Source organism: Neodiprion pinetum, chromosome 5 (assembly GCF_021155775.2).
Source record: "Neodiprion pinetum isolate iyNeoPine1 chromosome 5, iyNeoPine1.2, whole genome shotgun sequence".
Classification (NCBI taxonomy): domain Eukaryota; kingdom Metazoa; phylum Arthropoda; class Insecta; order Hymenoptera; family Diprionidae; genus Neodiprion; species Neodiprion pinetum.
This window is the reverse complement of record NC_060236.1, coordinates 6,536,796-6,559,339: the sequence shown is the minus strand read 5'-3', so window position 1 is coordinate 6,559,339 and position 22,544 is coordinate 6,536,796. Positions and strand designations below refer to the sequence as shown.

The window sequence follows — 22,544 nt, the reverse complement described above, 5'->3', positions numbered from 1 at the left end:
GTATTCCTTGCAATATTCACACCATTGCCGATTCTCCAGTTCTCAAGATCTTACTTTTACACGATATAAGCCACAACTGGCAAGGTGAAATCTCAGATGGTTCAGGTGCACAACGAACGTCGACAAGGTGCAGATGAAAAGGAACGTACAATTCGATCTACAGAATGTGGTTTCATTGAAGTGACTGTTCACAGACAAAGGAAATCGAAATTTTTGTGACCAAGTTTTGTGAAATTTCACCAGAATAGTTTCAAATGTCGTCTTGATTTGCAGGCGGTCGTCGTATAATTATTGCGGGTTCGTTTGATTGACAGAGCAATATTAAGTGCATTATGCCTTGTTAGATTGTGTTTCGCTCCATTAAATTCAACAAACGCCCCGGGAATCCAGAGAATGCGTAATGTTGGCGTTACGTAATCCTTGTGGAAACAAATGACGACGCAAATTCAATGTCACGATGTAATACGTCCAAGTTATAAATGTTACGCGCCTTAAGAGGAGAGACGTTGCATATCAAAATATTACAATGGAAGTATCACTTTTGCATTGCTACCTCGATATAACGATGCTACATTGCTAGATAACACGTTGGGCCGTGTAGACACTTTCGAACGCTCTGTGCTTCCAAACGTAAACTTTTACGAATATCGATTTAATATGACACATTTAAATCAGATCATATTGAACTGCAACTAAGTAATCAATAAGCTTAGTGCAGACTACACCATAAGAATTAAATTATAGGTGTTGGATTCAACACCGCATTTTTCATCGCGCTTCTACGTCTATGTTACACATAACAAATTTGGTATTTCAGTTTTCAATTAGTATAAGATACCATGGCTATATGTATCCAAAATCTCAATTCTGAATCGTGCATTGATGCATTGAAAGAGTCATTTTATGATCAGATGAGAACCATGTATAAATTATTATTCATCGGACATATGAGAACCTCTGGAATCCAACACAAAAACCATTCATCAGAACTCGACGAATCAGTGATCTGAAATCCACTTGGATCTTCTCGATCCGTTAAACGCCACACCTGTAACTGAGTTCTAAAATGATTAATTAATAGTACTGTGCTGTCCATGGAATCAAACGTACCTGGTTGTGACACCTTCGTATGTTTTTTCGATTGCCACTTTTTTTAGTCATTACCAGGTTTTAACTGACATCACAATTGATAATCCTCAGCGTAGGCTTTGAGTGTACCGGTAATTGTATACTGTCAATACCGTTTCTTATACATAGATACGTTCTTTAACTTTGCGAAGAAGAAGTGCGAATAAAGGTTTACTTGACACTGAGCTATGAGTACAATGTTAGCTTCCAAAATTATGCGAATCACACAACGGACATATTGATCCGTTGAACTTTAAATCCGGATCATCTGTTACGTTACTTTTTTAGGAGCCACCAATGGATACAGATTATCAGTGTCTTTTTACAACATTTACAAGAGACAAATCTCAATATTCTGACGTGGTAAGACTCGAATACATTTCAGGTGCTGTATTTCAAAACCTGAAACCTGTAGTGGACTCTACAATTCTAAAAGTAACATTCAATTCGGGTCATTTCGTAAGGATTCAGACTCTTTTGCTCTTCGGAAGGAAGAAGCGTGGAAATGCTTGCCCCGCAGATTTTCGCCGCCGTCACAAGTAATGTTATAAAAAATTTCATCAACGTCGTTCAAATATACTGATTTTGTGTTAGCTTCCCATTTAAAAGTACGCCAGTCAAGTTGTATTACAATAATCGACTCAACATTCCAAATACTTCTCCATCTCATTTTATATATATGATGGTAGAACGTATTTATAATAAGCTACAATGGATAAAAAACAAGTACCTTACTGTTATCCCTATATTTTTTATTAGGTACTGTACTAGAGGCGATTACCGGATTCCATATCGGTTGGCCATCGTCGACGTTGCCTAAGCTATTGGAAGACACTTCTGTCCCAGTGACACAGGATCAGGCATCCCTGATTGTTAGCATGATGGGGTTGGGCGGGATGATAGGCCCAATTTGTGTAGCTCTGACGGTTGACAAATGGGGACGAAAGACTTCAATGATACTTGGAGCGATTATATCGTTAATCGCAGGTATCATGACCACCTTTGCTCGAAGCTATTGGTGGTACTATGTCGCTAGGTAAACTGTTGAATTATCATTGTTATACACCTACAACAGTTTTTTTAATTAAGATAAGAGACCTGGCGTTGAAGACTTGTTAAGACTCATTACACGACTGTTTCCAAGGTTTGCTAGCGGACTTGGGATGGGATTTACCTCTGTAGTGATTCCAATGTACCTCGGAGAAATTGCACAGGACACAAGACGCGGAGGCTTGAGTATCTTGATGGCGGTTTTGTCTAACTCGGGAACTGTATTAGTCTACTGTGTTGGACCTTGGATTAGCGTGTCTGTTCTCAGTGCGTTTGGAATACTAATGCCACTCGTGTTTCTCTTGCTCGTTCCGTGGATACCGGAAACACCTTACTTTTACACAATGAAAGGTAAGCCAGAACTCGCCAGGAAGAGTCTAGAATTTTTGAGGAGCACAACGGACATCGGTGAGGAGATGGAAAAAATCGAGAAAAACGTGGAATTTGATCTCCAACATGTCGGGACATTAAAGACGCTCTTAACGGATAGGGGAAATCGAAAGGTCGGTGTCTGGCTTCTGTAAAATACCACCGGAAACACTTAATTTCATTTCACCGATTCGTAGGCACTACTGCTCACCCTCGTAATCATCTCCGCTCAACAATTGTCCGGCATTACAGTCATCGCGTCTTACGGTACAACCATCTTGAACGAAGTTGACTCCGACATCTCTTCCAGCACTGCAATCATCATAACTGGTGTCGTCCAACTCGTCGTATCCATCCTGGTTACTTTTTTTGCCGACAAGATCGGCAGGAGACCTCTGCTACTTGGGTCTATGTTTTTCAGCATGGTATTTCTGACAGGTGTGTATAAACTGCCGTAAACCTTATCTGCCGTCAGTTTTTTTGCACTAAACGCACGTGCTAACTAAAGAAATAATGTATGATTGATTAAAAGATACGATTTATGCAATGCAGCCCTGGCAGTGTACTTTCACTTGCAAGCTAATGGAAACGATGTCTCCGGAATTTCGTGGCTACCGGCGACAGCACTAGTCAGTTTCTTATGTGCCTTCTCCGCAGGCTTGGGAGGCGTGACTAGGTCTGTTATCTCTGAAATATTCTCGTGTAACATCAAGGCCTACGGAACGATAATTACTGTCATATGGACCTCAGTTCTTTTCGCCGTAATTTCACAACTCTACCCGAACGTAGTGAACAATTATGGTATCCACATCGCATTTTACGGGTTCACGATATGCCTTGCAATTTTTAGTATCATCACGTTTTTCTACCTGCCCGAAACGAATCGAAAATCATTTGGTGAAATTCAACTGATGCTGCACAAGCGATCCGAATCGAAACAGATAATGCAACCAGATCCTACACCCGAATGCACCCGAAGTAATTCGGTATATTGTATTGACATCAAGAATTGAATTAACTAACCGTCGAACTCAAAGATTACGTTTAACTTTAAATACAAATAACAAAATGAACCAAATAAAATTTCATTTTCGTTTCGTAGAAACATTTTTGTTAGTTTTTATAATTATATTCTGGAAATTACCCGGAATCTATTGCCAGTCATTCATTTTTGGGACCGTTAGGCAGTTAAATTTATTGAGAACTGCTTGAGAGGAAAATAAAAAAAATGGCATTTATTCACTCACTGCCGAGGCGCTGAACCATCCGAGCCGAGGAGACTGCTGAAGGTGTTCTCTTGGCCAAAAATGTAATATGGAACTTTCGACACTGCTAGTCTGCCGAGAATGGATTTCAAATTCTCATGCCGATATGATGGTGACGCAAAACTTGAACCAGTAACGACATGAATGCACTACCTGCTTTCGTTGAAACAGTCACACCTAATCTGTTACAAGGACTTCGCAAGTTGCTGGTACGTAGAAGACAGAACAAACCCAAGCGAGGAATTACCTCGTCCAGCATTTAGACAGTTGGTGGAAGACTTACCTTGTAGGTGTTCGATGATGGCGTCATTGAAAGAATTGGTCACAGGTGTGTTTTGCGACTTTTGGCAAACAGGAATTGTGTCGATTTTAGTCTCTTTCTGAATTGACAATGTACAAGTTATCAGGTTTTCAAAAATTACTAGACTGTTGTTAGAAAAACCATTATACAAGACACATTGAAGAGATTGTTAATAACCCTAATTCATTCCTGCAATTATCAGTCTTTTACGTGGCGAGTTGGCTGTCGTATCAACGGCATATGATGGGCCATGCCGACTTTGAACTATGCTCTTGAGAATATATTTTAATATGTGGTGGCGTGTTAATTTGACAATGTACGATTCGTTCAACAACTACATCTGGTGTAAATTATGGAGATGGTGTTGTTTGAGAAAACCATGTTCACATTATACATCCAAAAATAATAACTATCTCTGGCTCTCGTAAACACCCTAGAAAAAAACCTGTATCTTCCACGCTGTGCTGTTAAAAATGAAATTATATTTTTTAATCGTGTACCAGCTGAAATCATTCGATTTACATAAGACTAAACTCTTCTAAAAGACTTATCACATGGCCTCACACATAACGAAGCAATAGTTATTATACTTTTCATGACATGTGACAATGCCTACTGGGTGCACAACTATCAATAAAACAGTGTTAGATCAGTTCAAATTCGTGATACCATATTTATCATCGATTATTCGCAGTATTTCAGAAAACGATATATTCCATTAAGTTTCCGAATCTAAAAATAGAATAATAGCGTAATTATTCACGTCATGAGTCGACGAAAATTCTCAGTAATAATAATTACATGAAAATCCAGATTGACTGTTGCAATTTAACAGATGAGATATCCGTATCAGTACTTTTTCAAGGGTAATACGAAGGTTTGAGAGTTCAATTTTCAGCTGTTGAACAATCAACGAAAATTATTCGGAGCAATTCAACGGATGCTTCACGAACGATTGGAAGCGAAGCCCATACTGCAAAGAGATTGTATACACGATTCTAACAAAAATAACTCGTTATATTTCATTGCCATGAACAATAAAAATTAATTAATCAAATAACCGAAAGATAACAATCAATGATGAAAATTCATGCGCAATTCTCTGATTTGCGATTTTTCATCAAAGTGTAAATTGCGGTAGGGGTATTCATCAAACAATTTTGTAATCTGCAGCCATGTTAAGTATATCAAATGCATGTGCTAAAGGTTTTTCTGTGCCAAGGAATAATCTGTTTACGGGGTCACATTAACGTGTACAAATAACTTTAAGCACATAATTTGAGTGGATTTAATCATACATACATAGTCCAAGTACCGAATCGACGACCACCTTATTCTGGATCTCTTCCACTAGTCAGATTCTTTGGACGAAGTCCAGTGAGCATTTGATATAGACACGCGTTTGGGAATCTTGTTAGCTCTGCCCTGCGAGTGACATAACGTATATATGCATGTCAAATAAATTTTGGAATTGGCAGACAGAGGAAACAATTGACATGATTTTCGCAAACCATTTACAATCGTACTATCGCTCACCACGTAACTGGAGTATCAATCGATCAAGCTTCGTTGAAACGAGTCCCAATAATAAAGGAATAGATCGATAATAATATTTAGTCATAATACCATTATTTCATATTCTTAGATAGTCAACCTCATTTCATTACTTCCTCAGAAATTCATCGTCGCAAGTCAGCGTTAATGACAATTTGAGTTTTCGATCAAGATTGATAGATTGAAATTTAAGATACATTACTTACCCCAGAACCAGCTGTGCTGATAATACTAGTGCGGGGCTTATTTCTGGGTGAGAATGAAGTACGAAATCTTTGGCCGTCGTAGTACTGTTGGAAAACATGAGTTGCCAATAAACTTCATGCCCGTATGATACCATGATAAATACAAACTTGATATATTTAAATGTATATTAACCGTTACTGATCCCGTCCGATCAATTCCGCCCAACATTCCAGAAGTACTGGACACGTTACTGAAATACATAAGATCAAATAGAATGATCCAAGATCTTTTAAAGCACTCGAAATCCTTATGAAAAGGCAACCTTATGGATGTTCCTCGGTCGTTCATCTCATTGGTAGCAACGCTCAAAGACTTCAGTAGATCCGAACGAAAATTTCTACCTTCTACGTCGGTCTCAGAAGAATTATGGTGATTTCTCGGATCGCTCTGAATTGTCAATCTTCGTGTCCTCGGGTATTTCAACTCTTCGATGTTATGCTGCTGACAAAACAACGCAGAATATATTTTCATTGTTTATGTAAAACTGATCGTAGAGCTACTTTCTGAAGCTTGAAAATCATTTGTTTAAAATTCGTTGTGGTAGCAAAACAGTTTTCGAGTTTTTTCAAATGTATCAACGCACTGAATGGCTTTCCAAACTGGGATCTTTTTGTAGACTCTGTCGTCTTCTTTCTCTGGGTGTGGAATTCGCAATAGAGACCCGCCGTAAATTTCTACGATTAGACTGTTTCGTTTGACGATCAGCTGTAGATGCATTTTTCTCTTCGTTATTACAATCCTGTTGCAGAGCGTATAATGACGGCATTTGTACTAAGCATTAAGAACAATTCTAACCTTTGAAATCGGTATCTTTGCCACTATTCGTAGTCTTCATGGAAGTCTTCAAAGCTTGTATCACAGTTTCTCCAGGTTCCACGACATTCCTAATATTCCCTTCGGATTGCAACTGGAGCGAAAAACTTGATCAGATTCCAATACGAAAAACTCTACAGTAATATCTACACTAGTTCATAATTATTAAACTAAATAAAATATATTGGTAAATTAATCACATGATAATAAAGTGGTTTGAAAAATTGTCAGCATTACGTCGTTTCGTGTCGAAGCGATCCTCTTTTCTGTGTCAGCCGTATCATCCTTTGACAACATAAATGGTTGACGTTCCTTCCGAACTTGTCTATTCGATTTTGTTATCTTTTCACTCATCTCCTGATCGCTTGTCCACCATTCATGGCTCATGCTATTGGGCTCTTTGATCACTCGAACGCAGCTTTCGTCACCTGTATTTACACAGAAACTAATTTCACACGGTATTAGGGACTGGTAGAAACCATCTCAGAAGTCGAGTAAATTGATTTTCTACCAGCCTCGTAAGTGTGTCAGAAATTTTCACATCTTTTAACGCCTTCACAGCGGAACTGACTAGGTGAGCTGTCTCCGCTGAATGAGCTCACAGAACTGTTGACAATGTTTCTTTTTTTGGTTGTATCTTTCTGTGGCTTCTGAGAGGGTCCCTCTGCATCTGTCGACGCCCATACAGTACGTTGTACGATCCAATGCCGCCTCTTTGCTTCCCAGTATTCTGGAGTATGGCCATAAATAAGATGGCGCTGGCTGAAAGATGACCACGTGCAATTCGTCAGGCGGCAGCATCCGAATGTTGGACATCTCTACATTCATTATAAGAGTTCTCAGTTGAGTTTCTCACATCATTTCTTCAGGTTGGTATTTACACACTTTTTTAGCTTGGTTATTTCCTCTGCTCATCCTCCCAATCTCTCGATGCCTTTTCATAAGGACATTTATACGTGATACCAGAGATGCTGTGTATCTCATATAAGCCAAACAACACTCGCCTGTCATTTGCTTAGGAAACTGTAGGGTCAACATCTGCATGAAGTCCATCATGAAGTTCTGCAAATATTTGAGGCTGAAGCATGACGCGTTTCTATGCGCATCACGATATTACGTACAGTTAGATCAAAAAACTAGACATTTTGGTCTCAATTTTGTGAAGAAATACGAACTTCCATATCCTTCTGATCCAAATCCATATCCCTGTGCACCATTGCGATGTATCCCAATAAGTGCTCACGGGGTTGAGGTTTGTGTGTGTAGTCTAAAAACAGCGCTGCGACAGTACTACAAGTCAGGCTGAATTTCGACCGTAATAGCGTATAGTACTCCTGAAACTCGTGTGGGCTACTTTGCTGAAAGTACTTCAAGTACTTGGGATGATTCTGGAAGAGCCTGAGAAATATGGTTGGTATATTTTAGTCTAGGGATGAAGAGAACCTTGAGTTCAAATTTTAGATTGTTATAAGTGTGAGAGAAACTTTCTCAAATCAGACAGAAATTTCCATAATTTCGAATAATAATAGGACACAGCCAAAGTCCCACCCAAAAGTAGACATTCAATTTTAACTTTTCAACGTACAGGAGTTTTAATACGGAAAAAAGTAAAGAGAATGAATACCGAATGTATAGAAACATTATTTGAATAATTACAAAGTGTAGAATTCAGTTCCATAGTGAGATAAATCAGCTTCGAGAGATTTACTAATTTCGGCGAAAACACGGATGTCTTGTTGCCTCAAACAGTAAAATTCCTGATTCCCTGGTGCTTTACTCCCACGATTGCCCATTTCTTCCTTCAATTCAACTTCCTCGTGAAATTACTATATACTTTTTTTTAAACTACAATTAATTGACTATTTATTCAGCCATATTAATCGATAATGCAATTTAATTGAATGTAAAATTCAACCAAATTTGTTATAATTGGAAATGTCAATCAACTTCTGATATTGATTGTCAAAGAAAATTTGTGCTGAGAAAAAGACAAAACAATATCAATGTAATAAACATGCCTGCTTGTCTGAAACAAACCTGTATCACTAGAATAAAAACACCTTTTATAGATGTAAATGCATGTATGTACAGAATAAAATACACTATCTAAATAGATAAATGTAATATAATTTTTTTTATATTGATGTAGGGGGAATTCACGAAGAGATCTTAGTGAGCGTGTCCGCATACTGAAACTCAGGGCTGTTTTGATACTCGCACATATCTAATGCAATAATACAGCTCTCATGCACGACGCGTTTAGTGTCCCCAAGGTATTTGTTCAATGCTTTGAAACATTCGGGAGTGGCAATGGAGCCCAGAGCCTCGGCACACTCGTGTCGGACCATTTCGTTTTCTTCGCAATCCTCTAATGCGGCGCAAAGATGAGGAACGGAAATTTCTTCCTGCAGTTGCCCCAACACGAATGCTATCTCATGTTTAAATAACGCACTGCCATATTTAAGTGCTGAAAAAAAATTAAAATCCTAATATAGATCGTATTTCCAAATTGTCGATCAAACAAAAATTGAATGATGTTTTTCATTTGTAATATACCGGATACCCAGGTAAAGAATCAAAAGTGAATTAGACATTTCGGCTTTTAAATTGCACTCACAAGAATAATGCAGGTGAACAGGATTTGATGAAAATCAGGTAGAAGTAATATTATTTAAATTATAATATAAAGAGTTCGGAATCCTACAAAACTGTGATTGCTTCATGTTTCAACAATTTTTTAAATTTTATACTCATGGCTACAGTCTTATTTACTTTGTTTATAAGATGCTCTGCACTTGACGCATGTTATCTGACTCTGTCGAGATAAAAGTTATTTTTTCTTATCACGATTATATCGACTGAAATACATTTCTCAATCAGAGAATTTCCCTTCAAAATATACAACCAGATGAACAACCAATTATATCCAATCTCTTACCTTCAGCCAATGCAAGCACGCTTTCATCCGTCCTCAAATTTCGAAGTGAAAACATGGCTCGATACCGATCGAATAGTGAAGCCTTTTCATCCAGTAGTACATGTTTCAATTCAGCGACATCTTTGATAGCAGCTGGTGGTGCAGGATCGACAGATGCGAACGGGTTGGCAGAAAGATTCTGGGATGTGTTCTTTGAGTTTGAAATCCATTTCAATCGGTCTAGAGCAAGCTGGCAGGTCTCGGCTACTTCGACAACTGGATCCTTGCTGTACTCTTCAAGGATCGGTATGACTGAAATATCACCGATCGCTCCTAGTGCCTCACCTAATAAGAAAGCAATGATTTCAATTAGAGTTCCTAGTAAGATTTGAAAAATAAAGGATGGCGCTACATAGTTGAAAAGGTCTTTTTACTGGTGCTGCAATTTCCTTCACTGTCTACGCTAATTCGAAAGTGACCGAGTATAAGAGCAAGTTGCAGACCTCGATACATACCAGCCTCATGACGGACCATTGGTTCCTGGGACATGTCACGTAAAACGTTTATTAGAAAAGGTAAAGCTCTGACGTCCTGCATTTGTCCAAGGCAGTAGGCCAGTTCGTGTTTCAAGAGTGCCGATGGATCTTTGAAGCAGTCATTAATTTGACTGATCGAGGTATAACCTCCAATACTTTTCAACGTGAATAGAGCTCGAAATCTCTCTTTCAATGGTCTCGTCTCATCGTTCAAAACATTCCCAATACTGATTATTTTATCTTCCTCGATGTTCACCATGTTTAAAACTTGTGTTTTGTAAATAACGTGTTCTAAAACGAAAACAGTTTCACAGAACAGATGTTACCACCTAACTCGCCTGCAGCGCGGATTTGAGGTTATGTGAACAACTGAGTGCTACAGGGAAAATACCTATAACAGCCTATACTACTACCACTACTACTACTGCTACTACTCACCGAACTGGAGATAACTTCACGTGTACAGCAGAAAGCAGAATGTGTAGCGTCGAATGAGTGAGAGAGGTATATGTTGGCTATAATCTATCTCTCTTGCTCTACACCTGATTGGTCGAAAGCTTTCCTTTCAGTGAGAGAGATGGGGTAACCCTAGAGAATTTAAAAATCTAGGATTGTTAATTGAAAGTGTGAAGAAATGGAGAAAATTGAGAAGCGAGATGAAGTAGCTGATGGCGTATCCGGACTGGGCGCAATCGATTCTTCTCGCAAAATTATATTGATATAGTGCATCAAAAAATGGGCCAAATTTTGACCAAAGACATCCGAAGGGGTTAACCTTCCTTTGTTTCCGATTTTCATGGATCAGAAACTTTTCGTCTCAGAATCGTTTTTGCAATGTATCTTCGACAAACGTTATTTGGCTATAAATTGCAAGAAAATTTCAATTGACGCTTGACGCTGCGTGCAACAGCAATTTTTCGAAGATCTGATCACGTTTCCAACCGGTCCAAACTTGCTTCCGAGCGGAGTGTGGCATCAATCGCTTCCGAGCAGCCGTAGATTCAAATGATCACAATGAGTTTCCTCCACGTGCGTGCAACGATAACTGTTACTGGGTGTATCGGCTGCTCCGAGTCCCGCTTAGCGACTTGTCGCGCTGGGCGATAATTGTGAAATGCTCCCTCGCGCCGAGCGCTCCGATTTTTAGTTTGATCGCTTCGATTGCCGGTGGTGCCCTCTACGCGCTGGACAGATTTTTCGCGCATTTACCACATTTCAGTAGTGTACGTACATAGTGTTATTCTTCCGAAATATTCATCGAGGCAACCCCGAACTTTGAATGCGAGTACTTGAGTGACACAGGCATCTTTGCGTTCTCTCTTTCAGAACAGCCCGTTGCACATTGCGTTCACTCCTTGTACCGTGTCTTGGGGTTCAGTGACCCCTCGGAGCACTACCCTCACTGTCTCGGGGGTAAACTTTTCATTTTCCGGGTTACCTGGATTTATAATTGACTCGTTGATATAATAGTTACGTCCCACGGCCCGGTTCACGATACAATCGATAACAATAACCAATGAAAATTTTGTAGTCAATTCTTTTTGTTTCAATCATTCGTGCTTCAATAACATCATTTGTTAATATATTTATGATTTATTTCGTTACTTCGAATCAACTATCCTAGATTTTTTATTCTTACGAAAAAAACGCAACTGCGACTCACTAACTCAACAAATATAGATCAACGCACTACCGACCGATGCCCGCAAATTACTAGAATATTACCACACTCGTGCATTCACATCTAACACTGTTGTCATATTTTTTAATGCAGCCTGACCTAACCTAGCAACTACTGAGGCTAAATAAAATTTGGAAACAATGGCACGTAGCAGATTAGCAAAAATTGGCACGATTCATTCGAGGTAAAGTGCGAACGCATAATCCGCGAAATAATACTAAAATATGTAGGGTTTATTAACAAATCCTAAACTACTAATTCAATTTTTCCCTGCGTAAAAACACGAAAGAAGGTTATGAACTACCGTAGTACCGGAGTTACTTACTCCTTCAAAAAACAATTTTGATGGTTCACATAATTGAGCATCAACTTGAATGTTACTGTTTTCCGTTTGCAATTTGGTCAACTCCTTAATAATTGCTCATCATGATTTCTCTAAGTCTATGTTATCATTGAAGAACCGATTGATGTATTTCTAGAACAAGCGGTCTTCTCAGATCTGGGGCTATGAAAGAAGAGGATAAACCATTATGGTTCGACATTTATGAAGCTTTCCAACCAAAGGATGAACCTCGTTTCGATCGTCCTATAAGCACGGGAAATATCAGAGAAATTTTCTATGAGGAGGACGTCATTCGAGCGTAATTCAATACACCCAATATTTATAACAATCCCAAATTACACAAAGCCAAATAAGATTTACTGTATGGCAGGATGACGGGCTAGAGAATGTGTCGTAATCCATGTTTTTTTCGCTTGTAATGTATTACAGAAAGTTCCACAAGGATCATCCTTCTCTACCATTCGTTCACCTGAACGATACATCACGTTTGTCTCAAACACAAAAATTTATAGCTACATATCAAGAGTTATCAAAAGAGGTTTGTATAGATTGGCATATACACTTTGAGATGCTTCAATTGAATGAGTCGATTTAAAATTATTTCAGCTTGATCAGTAGCAGCGACTGTTAATTTCCTGAAAACTTATGAAGCTATTTAATTTATAACTGATATCCAACTAATTACGTATGTCCTTCAACACCTTGAAATATTTTCACCATACAATATCATTTCTTATAACAGGGTGGTGTCCAAAAATCTGAACTATACAAAGCTGCTGTTTCTCAAGTAATTGGCCAGGCGGTTAGATCACGAATCGACAAGCCTCAACCATCTGAAGAAACGACTTCAGTAGCTGATACAGAGAAAGGCAAAACTACAAACCTGAATGTTAACATTAATAACATACTTAAAGAACAGTAACATTTAATTTAATTCAACGAAACACTGTATTATAAGGAACACTAGAAAATGAATTAAACCAGTGCTATATAGTAATCACTTTCTTCGTTACTCACCACATTTTTTAATCGCAATTGCTTGCAGATTTTAGTCTTCGCTAATCGGTTCGTACATGAAATCAATTGTACCAATGAAGTATCAAGATCGATTTATTGATCTAATGATACAATAAAAAAAAACAGTTACTTAGTACCTATTGCTAGTTTCTACACTAAACTCTCTAGCGATACTGCAACTTCATGAACATTTTCCATACAAAATAATATCATATTTATAAAAATGCCTTCGCCATTCCACGTACCACTAACCATTACGAGTGCAAAATTTTAAAAACTGCAGTGGATGTGTATATTTTTCTAGAAACTTCAATTTACGTGAAGCTTGGAATGATATTTCTTGTTATTACTCAATACTTATAGTGTCAGTATCATTGGGTCTATTGCTTGAATATCACAAAATTGAAACGGTGTGTTATATAATGTTATCATTGATAATGTCTGCAACAATGTTTCCCATTTCCGTATCGCTTTCAAGAACAAATGAGTGCAAAATTCCTCTTTTGCACAGTACAGCATTGAGATTTGGATATCTAGTTCTGATTTCTTCATAATATTTTACAGGAGTCCAACCGTCCTTAGAGCCATAATATAACCAAAGTTTGTCTGAATTTTTTGACACCAATTCATGATCCAACTCTCGCACAATTTCCAGTTCTTGTTTTGCCAATGAAAACACCCGTCTTAGAACAGCGGGATTGACCAGCTGCAAAACAGATTTCCTGCACTTGCGAGGAATCCCAATAAAGAAACCGGCTACTTCGATCAGAAGAATTTGAATAATCAAAGGCAAAAACGTGAATATCCAGGAAAGGAACACCAGTATCGAAATCAAAGGTGCGGCCTGAAATAAAATAAAGTAAAAATTGAGTCAACCGCAATGTATGTATGAAAATTCTAACACGTCACTTTCAAGTTTTGTAAAAGTTCTTACGAATCGTGTAAAAAATTTTCCATTTGGGCTTTCTGCCATGCGTTCGATAGTTGGAAATAATAGGTAGCATTTTACAACCTGATTTCTAATCTCTTCATCCTTAAGCAGGTTTAAAACAAACCAACTGCCAATCGAGTGGGCAACAAGATGTAATCGAGCGTCTTTAGGCACGTATTTCTTGATGAACTCAGCCTGAAAGACAAAAAAATTAGTCAACATCAAGGAATGAAAATGTGAAAATATCACTTGGGACCTGCGTACCTTATGCTTAAGCTGGCCATCCAGATTGTACAAGTGCCTATTGTGCTCGTATTTAGGCAAGCTTCGGAGGCTTGTTTTGCTGGGTTGAACATGCCCCGCGTGCCCGACCATCCAGACCGGCGTTTCCGTTGGGAGTTTTGAATTCAGGGTCTTGATAAACCCATTGTAGAAGCTCGGGAGTCCAGGGTTGCCTGGAATGACAACTACCACATCTCTGTGACCGTCAGCTGCGAGGCCAGCCTCGACCCACCGACCCTCCGACGTAACGTGAGTCGGAACACCGTTCAGGTCTAAAAACGCTTCCTGCATTTTCTAAAAAAGAATTCAAACCGATTTCGAATTTGAAAGTCTGATATGTTTAAATTCCTTTGTCACTCTGGGTTATTTGCCAATCGGATGCAACGATCAACGACGCTTCAGCTTTATCCAATTAATTAGAAGTTTAGATGATCGATTAATTCCCAATGTCTGTCTTCAAGATAATGTTTACACCGTCAGTAGTCGGAGAAATCAGGTCATGCGAATACACATATATGCGGGATGAAAAAAATTCTTGCCTCTTGACGCCTAAGGCAACCCTGGAATGATGTGCATAATTATGACTCGACGTATAACTGTACTTTGTAACCTAACCTAACGTACTCTAACCGGCTCAAATCGCGAATTTATGCAGGGTCAATGAAACTAGTCGCCATATACTTACGGACGATTGGAACTGTGGTGAACGATTATGAGTAATTCGCAGGAGCGGGCAGCTTTTGGCTTCCGCACGAAGAATTCTATATTTCTGTTCGTCAAGTCAGCTGGAACAGCTGATTCTCGTCTGCTGGATGGACGAGGTTATGTTTGTCACATCGAATGTCACCCAGTTCGATATTGCCCGTTATTGAAAATGATGTCAATGCACCACTCATGCTTCCCGGAATAAAAATCAACAAAACGAAGAAAGGATCACATTTCGATATGTGCTTTTTTCGCATTATATAAAGGTTTCAACGAACCATTCCTATCCGCCGAAATAGCTCAGTTGGGAGAGCGTTAGACTGAAGATCTAAATGTCCCCGGTTCAATCCCGGGTTTCGGCAGTTGAAATAGTTTTTGCAGTATTTTTTCTCTTAAGCTTTGATGATTATTGTATTGTAAACAAATTATGACGTGATAATAAAATCCTGTTGATATCTTTTTGATGGAATGAATTAGTGTAATCTTACAATTTCTTAGTATTATTTCTAAACTATATGTATAGATATATCCAAAGCTATTCATAAGTTCTTGTCTAAAGCGATCAAAATTATACCCACTATTCTATATGTATAACTCGTGTATAATGCTGAACATTGTAAATAAGATTACAGTCGGATTCGTGTTCAAAATTATGGGACGAAACGAGAATTTGGTTTTTATGGACGCTCTAAGTTTCACTCCAAGAAGTTTTATTTCTTTTAAAATCGTTATAATAACTGTAGTATCAATTATAGTAAAATCTCTCCCAAGTGACTAAATTTACTGTGATTGCAGTTGGCTGTGGAACTTGTACAACAAAAATCTATAGTAATTATCGCGCTAATCTGTTCGATTAGTTTATCATACATTATTCACTTAAATTAGACCTCAACATTACTTGATCATTGCATCGACATCATATAATAGGAGTAATAACGATAAAATATTACGGTACAAGTGATTCTATCCATCAAGGCTATTACAAACAGAAAGCACATGCTAGATTTTCTGGCTAGAGTTACAGAATTACGCATTTCAATTTTTATGTAGAACTGCGAGTTTTCTCCGTTACGGAAAAGAATGAAAATTTCAGATATACCCGAGTATAGACATACTGCAGGTATTTCCGGTAGCATAAGGCTGCGAAGAAACAGAATTCTATTAGTATGTGCACGATCAAAAGTGTGCCGCATATTGGAATTGTCACTTTGCAGCGCGTCTCATCTGGTGGAAAAAAATCAAACTAATGCAACCAGGCTGACAGGTGACCGTTGACCGTGTTTTTTCGCGTGTGGGTGATAGAACAGGTATATTATTAATTTCATTTCAGTAATGTGTGCGACACGAGTAATTTTAAACCCCCTAAATTACGTTTTACTTCCATTAAAATTAAAAACATAGGTTATGTGGTGATAAAATGGCGCCGACAATCAGACTCTGACGTCATGAGAATATTTTTCAATACAAGACTTGACGTGATGAAATGTTGCAGAGTAGGATACATAATGTCGTGTCAACGATTCCATGCATGCACTCCGATCGTTTCGTGCATTACAATAATGTATAATATTTAAACGTGCGTGTTCCCTACGGTATACGCCAAATATATATCAAGCACGCGATCCGCAAGGGTGACGTATACACCTGTACATCATGCAGCCTGTGCAGGAGCTAAAGAGAAACGACTAGAGGTGTATCACACACGTAGAGGATGCACGCCGCGGCGGCACATGACGTACTCATTAGCATTCTTTATACATACGCATCGAGCTTGAAGCCTCTTAATTCATGCGGGGATAAGTCCAATATGGCCGCGCGCACCGGCTGCACAGCATGGCTGCAGGGGATAAATCGCGATGTATAATCATATAACGTATAACAAGACTCGCGGACATTGTTGCAGCCGGCTCGATGACGAGATAAGGTTTCTCCTTTTCCATTCCGATCCGAATTCTCGAAAATCTGTGTATACAGGTATTTTACGTCTAATGTTATAACGGATAACCGAATCGCGCTCTTTTGTTCCAAAAGCGCGACGAGTGCAGCTACGTTCAGAGGGTTCGCACGTACGTATCGCGCACTATTTGTGCCTACGTTCACACGGAGGCAATTTCGAACGGCGAGAAGTATGCGATTCATTTCAAATCTACGGCGCGCCCTGTGCGACCGCCATCGAAAATATGACGCGTATATAATAATATATGACACGGATAATGCGATGTATAATCGCGCGGCGCCATTTTGGTGCCTGATCGCGTCTGTCACCTGGGCTTTTAGGCGCGGCGCCGATGGAATAAATTTCTCTCCGAGTGAGAGGCGGTCAGCAGCCGCCGTGAGTCTCGTCTCGCCGATGAGAGTTTCGGCGCTTCCGTGCGGATAATGACTGTCGTGTACGATGACGGCGGTCAGATTGTTGAAACACCCGCCCATCGGTCGGTCGGCGAGAACCTGGGCGGAGCAAAAGTCGCTTCGGAAGACGGAGAATGGTCTCTCGATCGTCGGCTGCTGCCACGGCACCTTGTCGCGCTCTACCCACGACCTACGGGCGTTCGTTCCTTCCATTCGCGCGCTTTCGGATCATCGCCTATTTGCCTCGCTGACCGCGCGGGTGAAAATGAGACGTTCGAAACGAGTTGAGAAAAACACCGGCGCACCGGCTTCAACGACTCGGAACGACAAGAAACGCCATGACTCGAACGCGTGGCTCCGAAACGCTTCGTTAATTTTCTAATACCGACTCCGATGCGCGACGATCGCCGACATCCTGTCGTGTAACCTGTTCGCCGTGCGAGTTTGTAGTCTTCTCTCTCTCTCTCTCTCTCTCTCTCTCTCTGTTTGCTGATGCGTCGCTTCTTCCGATAAAAATTGATATACTAATACCTATATATATATATATATATATATATATATATATATATTACTGATTATTGATGACACCTCAGCTCCTGACTATACTGCACTCGGGTGGTTCCCAATTTATTGAAGGAGATGGGAAAAATCATAATATTATTCAAACGTCTCGATATAATGATAATATTTTTCTCCTATCAACAAAATCCGATTTCGTCCCCTGAACGACATTCGGAATTTTATAAGCGGTCGAATTATTTCCTACGCATTGTTTGTACACCCAGACTGCAGACACACTGTCAATGAGGAAACAACTTGAAATTGAATGTACGCGTTTACAAAGATCTATATTGTATATATACATATATTGATACATATGGCGCCATCGGGAGTACATATAATATATGCAGTCCTTGCAGCATGATACTTTAGCGAGATGTTACGAATCGGGTGTATATTTTGCGTCGACGCATATGGCGTGAGTTATAGCCAGTTAAAATCGAGTGTAATGTTATATACATTTCGTGCTCGGCAGGGAACGATCCAATCAGCAAGCGCGTAAAAATAAGCCATAAAATATCTATACATGTGCTTTATTTTATAGAATTGCTCGGTATTTTTGTACTACCGCGATTATAGTCTACGGATAAAAGATGATACTTGTAACGTAGGTATATTTGTGTTACGCATAACGATTTTCCAGATTGCTCCAGCTATTTGCATATGGCGCTACAAATGATTCCAATCATTCTGCACAGGATTAGAAGTTTTGATGTTCGAAAAAAAAAATACAGAATACTTTATACCTAATATGGTTCTAATCAATCACGTAGAAAAATCATCACGTGTCTAGTGTATGTTATTATTAAATATGTTTTCTTCTCGAATGAATGAACTAGCTACTTATGTTTTCTAAGTTTTAAGTAATGATACTGTCAACCAATGTTATAGGACGATATTATTTGTGTACAAACATGATTTATATATAATTATATATATACATAACGTATGGCTTGAGCATTTTTAAGTTCAATTTTATATTACACACATATTATATGAATATATATATATATATATATATATATATATATATATATATATATGTACAAAAAAAAAAAAAACTTTTAGTATCGGTATCTATCGGTTGCGTGACTAAATTATTCGAAACAAACAGAATTCTTTGTTTTACTTTTTTATTCAATTTATCAGGCAATCGAAACCGATACTAAAAATTTTTGTAAACGACTAATCATTACAAATTGGTAAAGTAAACACCGGCAACGGTCGAGCGTACGGCAACAAAGCTGCAATATGCGTGAGAGTCGATGAAGTATAATAAGATAATAACTTGGGATTGTTCATTATATAAAATTATACCTATCGGGATATTTTTCGAGAGCACCCTCCCCGCCGCCCATGTAAAGGTTCGTTATATTTAGAAATACCCCAGCTCCCTCCAATCCTTACACAGGACACGAAAAATCGTTTATCTTTCTCCTAGGCACGCGCGTGTGAGGTTCCTTGAAAATTTTTACCCCCATGGTTAGAAAAAAAAAAAAAATAAAAAAATGAGAAAAACCATACGCTGTTTATAAACAGTCCGGTTTCCTCAGTACGGTGCGAAGTTTGGTGCGTAGGAGCGGCGCGTGTGCGAGAGAGTGTACTTTTTTTACAATGCATAATCCGATGCCGGAAGCGGCGTGAAAAATCTATCACGAGCAGCAGCGTCCGCTTCGCCTACCGAGGAAGGAGCGTGGGCCGAGATTCAGGGAATAGATGGTGCGACGGAGGATGGGCGTGGTCTGATGACGTTGCCGCCCCCAGGAGGCGGGCCGAATCGTTGGGCGCGGCGGGGGGGGGGGGGGGGGGGGGGGGGGAGCGGCGGCGGCAGGAGTCGCGGGCGCATCAACCTGCAGTCATAAGCGAGCCGTCGGGAAGCGTAGACGTTGCTTTGCCGGGTCGTGAACAATGCGGCGTTGTTTTAACCGGAAATAAAAGCGACACCGAGCCGATGTTGAAGACGAAATTGTTACGGTGGTAAAAAACAAGGCGGATACTCGAAGTCACGAAACGCGAAACTAACGGACGACGAGGATCTTCCTTCGTTTCTTTCTTTCTTTCGTCCTTCCGCCTTATTGCCGATCGAAGTGTGCGGTGCGCGCGATCTGTTTTATCCGCCGGGGAAGAAAAAAAAGCAGGTTTGTGTACTCGTACGGATATTTAAACTGAACGCTGAACAGTAAACGATCGGTCGAAACGTGCGTCTTGTTTGTTTCTTTGTTTTTTTTCCATTCTTACTGAGGAATATTAAGCGAGACGCCGGGTGTAAATGATCGTGGAGAGTCGAAGTAGAGAGATGCGGGAACTGATTTCTCCGACGCTTCGAGAATCCCTTTAAGCGGGTTTCGACCGCTCCGAGCTCATCGGGTGCCGAGTTAAAGGGAATATATCCAAAGACCGCGAACCGCCGAATAAAACTATTGGATTTCCTTGTCGAGACGTATTTCGTCGCGAATCGATCGCACCTCGCTACCTTTCGCAAAACTGATACTTTTACCAAAAAGGACTCTTGGAAATCGCTCGGAAGATTATGGGCGCCGTTTTTATAAACGAGGAAATACGAACCGTACTCCGATCGATACGAAGTATTTCCGGGGAAATTTTCAACTTGTGAATAAGATTCGCCGGTGAATTCTTCTTTAAACTCTTGTCAAGTTTCTTCTGCCTCTACGTTTGTCACTTCGCATTTTATATTCGCAAGGAAAGTGACGACGATTCTCGACGTCTGAAATCAGACAAAAGTCTCGTGAGTGTTTTTTTTTCTTGCGACGACGAGCATAAACATTCATGAACAAGGTGAATCAGTGCGACGTTTATTTCTTGTAATATCGTCAAATAGACTGTACGAGGATATTAATTTTAAGAAGGAAGCGCATGCAGTGTCGGAATTAAGTGTTGGGTGTTTTATTTTTCGTTTTTTTCGTTTTTTTTTTTTTCATCCTACTATTCAACTTTGATCTTTTCATTTTATCGCGATGCTGCAGAGACACGCCTGTTAATATCGATCGATAATATGACCGAGTAACTCACATGGATATTTTTCTTCGATACGCAACCTGCTGCGCCTGTTCCGGGGATGAAAACTACTCGCTGCCCTGAGAATTCATCCGCGGCGTAATCGTCGCCAACCTGGAGTTTTGCTTCATAGCAGGTGAGAGAATTTATTTAGAATTCATTACTAATCAACGGTCAAATTACGAACGCGGTTGAAGTTGGTAACGCTAACGTGAGGAAAACTGAGGAAATTTACGAATAGTTTTAAAGTATATTAACTATAGTCGATTTTCTTTTCTTTCTTTTTTTTTTTTGTAATAGTAATGTACAGTTTTACTTAATTAACTTCAACCTTGTAATAAAGAGTGCGAGAAAATTGGAGCAGGCAATTATTTTATCCACTCTCGTCGTCAAACTCGATTCTTCATTTTATCCTCCGGCTGTAACAATTCAAACCGTTGTACAGTAATGTTCATTAACGTGCCTTCCCTTTACCGTCTAACTTGTTTGCGGTCCGAAACAATATTCGAGTCTCGATTCTATACGAATTATGCGACAATGACTTCCGATCTCTCTCACGTCGGCTGCGTCGCCGATCACTGTCGAAAAATTCGCATACAGAATCGAGACTCGCATTTTATTTCAAACCGCAAACAAGTTAGACGGAAAGGGAAGGCATTGATCAACATTACCGGAGCGTATATCAACCTTAAACTGTAAATCCATCTCGTGTAATACATTATAGATTATACCTACATCAAGTACGATATATACTTTTTTTTCCCCCAGTTTTTTATTCTTGTTTCACTTCCGGCACGGATTAAAACGCAAGAAGTAAAAAACGCACGAATTCGTTGAATAGATAAAACTTTTAAAGATTTGTCCGTACAATGTTAGTTGTAAGATGTGAAAATTGAAAGTTTGGATATCGTAGCGAAAAATTTCCTGTTCTTTCTCGATGTTATAAGTTTACTAGAGTTCGCAATTCACAATCATCGTAATACGAAATGTGTCATAACGATATTTCTTTTTCTTGGCTTTCGTGATTCCCATCGTGAATGAGCGTAAATCACGTAATAATATTACAATTACATTATAAATACAGAGGAATAACTGTTCCAACTTTTTTACACACCGTTCGAAATCGATGTGAGTAAACAATGTTTGGAACAGAGTCTGCATGCCGGATGAAAACACGGAAAAAGCGTCGCAACGAATCGCGATTCTCCAAGTCGAAACACGAATCACCTCTCGCTTTTCGGTTTCGAACCAAAACTAGTTCTACGAAGTTACAATCGGAGATCAGGATTTGGATTGGCCAAAAACACAGGCGGACAACTGCGACTCTTTTATTTCTCTTTTTCTTTCACTCTCCGTTATGCTTTACGATACGGACATGCCGGGACTGTGTTTCGTAATAGTAATCTTCGTCGAATCGAACAAATTCTCGGCAAATTGAAGCCGAAAAATCGACGATGCTTAAGTCAGTAACCTTTATCGTA

The 22,544-nt window shown here is 39.4% G+C and overlaps 6 protein-coding genes and 1 non-coding gene across 14 annotated transcripts in view; 4 read left to right on the top strand and 3 right to left on the bottom strand.

The window, feature by feature from the left end:
* Positions 1–1,020: 1,020 nt before the first annotated feature.
* LOC124220719 (facilitated trehalose transporter Tret1-like) lies at positions 1,021–3,652 on the top strand. Of its 2 annotated transcripts, none has more exons than XM_046630040.2 (6): positions 1,021–1,220; positions 1,514–1,667; positions 1,888–2,164; positions 2,273–2,681; positions 2,745–2,985; positions 3,100–3,652. In XM_046630040.2, exons 2-6 carry the CDS (start codon positions 1,634–1,636, stop codon positions 3,558–3,560), a joined length of 1,422 nt encoding a protein of 473 aa, XP_046485996.1. In that variant the 5' UTR covers positions 1,021–1,220; positions 1,514–1,633; the 3' UTR covers positions 3,561–3,652. The 2 variants fall into 2 exon arrangements, with proteins under 2 accessions (XP_046485996.1, XP_046485997.1); XM_046630041.2 differs by having other exon boundaries at positions 1,104–1,127.
* An 870-nt stretch (positions 3,653–4,522) lies between these two features.
* LOC124220713 (uncharacterized) lies at positions 4,523–8,651 on the bottom strand. 2 transcript variants are annotated; one of them, XM_069135929.1, is made up of 9 exons: positions 7,902–8,651; positions 6,964–7,788; positions 6,709–6,820; positions 6,497–6,618; positions 6,176–6,351; positions 6,046–6,103; positions 5,874–5,957; positions 4,915–5,538; positions 4,523–4,845 (listed from the first exon to the last, which is right to left on the bottom strand). In XM_069135929.1, exons 2-8 carry the CDS (start codon positions 7,111–7,113, stop codon positions 5,464–5,466), a joined length of 777 nt encoding a protein of 258 aa, XP_068992030.1. In that variant the 5' UTR covers positions 7,114–7,788; positions 7,902–8,651; the 3' UTR covers positions 4,523–4,845; positions 4,915–5,463. The 2 variants fall into 2 exon arrangements, with proteins under 2 accessions (XP_068992030.1, XP_068992029.1); XM_069135928.1 differs by lacking the exons at positions 4,523–4,845; positions 4,915–5,538; positions 5,874–5,957; ... (2 more) ...; positions 6,497–6,618; positions 6,709–6,820 and having other exon boundaries at positions 7,142–7,544; positions 7,612–7,788; positions 7,902–8,124; positions 8,383–8,651.
* Positions 8,652–8,787: 136 nt separating this feature from the next.
* Positions 8,788–10,847, bottom strand: nero (deoxyhypusine hydroxylase nero). Its single transcript, XM_046630059.2, has 3 exons — positions 10,159–10,847; positions 9,665–9,988; positions 8,788–9,193 (listed from the first exon to the last, which is right to left on the bottom strand). The coding sequence occupies exons 1-3, from the start codon at positions 10,436–10,438 to the stop codon at positions 8,883–8,885; spliced, it is 915 nt and encodes a 304-aa protein (XP_046486015.1). The 5' UTR covers positions 10,439–10,847; the 3' UTR covers positions 8,788–8,882.
* A 536-nt stretch (positions 10,848–11,383) lies between these two features.
* mRpS23 (mitochondrial ribosomal protein S23) lies at positions 11,384–13,200 on the top strand. 4 transcript variants are annotated; one of them, XM_069135931.1, is made up of 5 exons: positions 11,384–11,402; positions 11,954–12,044; positions 12,340–12,501; positions 12,633–12,741; positions 12,946–13,200. In XM_069135931.1, the coding sequence occupies exons 2-5, from the start codon at positions 12,001–12,003 to the stop codon at positions 13,123–13,125; spliced, it is 495 nt and encodes a 164-aa protein (XP_068992032.1). In that variant the 5' UTR covers positions 11,384–11,402; positions 11,954–12,000; the 3' UTR covers positions 13,126–13,200. The 4 variants fall into 4 exon arrangements, with proteins under 4 accessions (XP_068992032.1, XP_046486026.1, XP_046486028.1 ...); XM_046630070.1 differs by lacking the exon at positions 11,384–11,402 and adding an exon at positions 11,410–11,592; XM_046630071.1 differs by lacking the exon at positions 11,384–11,402 and adding an exon at positions 11,442–11,460.
* A 95-nt stretch (positions 13,201–13,295) lies between these two features.
* On the bottom strand, positions 13,296–15,337 carry sturkopf (lipid droplet associated hydrolase sturkopf). Of its 3 annotated transcripts, XM_069135926.1 has the most exons (5): positions 15,119–15,337; positions 14,973–14,993; positions 14,416–14,727; positions 14,155–14,346; positions 13,296–14,064 (listed from the first exon to the last, which is right to left on the bottom strand). In XM_069135926.1, the coding sequence occupies exons 3-5, from the start codon at positions 14,722–14,724 to the stop codon at positions 13,636–13,638; spliced, it is 930 nt and encodes a 309-aa protein (XP_068992027.1). In that variant the 5' UTR covers positions 14,725–14,727; positions 14,973–14,993; positions 15,119–15,337; the 3' UTR covers positions 13,296–13,635. The 3 variants fall into 3 exon arrangements, with proteins under 3 accessions (XP_068992027.1, XP_046486013.1, XP_046486014.1); XM_046630057.1 differs by having other exon boundaries at positions 14,416–14,993; positions 15,119–15,336; XM_046630058.1 differs by lacking the exon at positions 14,973–14,993 and having other exon boundaries at positions 15,119–15,336.
* A 90-nt stretch (positions 15,338–15,427) lies between these two features.
* TRNAF-GAA (transfer RNA phenylalanine (anticodon GAA)) lies at positions 15,428–15,500 on the top strand. The gene has a single exon. It is a non-coding gene; the product is annotated as a tRNA-Phe (tRNA).
* Positions 15,501–19,922: 4,422 nt separating this feature from the next.
* The window catches only part of wge (winged eye), a 132,054-nt gene continuing 129,432 nt past the window's right edge, over positions 19,923–22,544 (top strand). The window contains exon 1 of the mRNA XM_046625691.2: positions 19,923–21,199. The gene's annotated coding sequence lies outside the window, so the exon portion shown is untranslated. The remainder of the gene's footprint in view (positions 21,200–22,544) is intronic.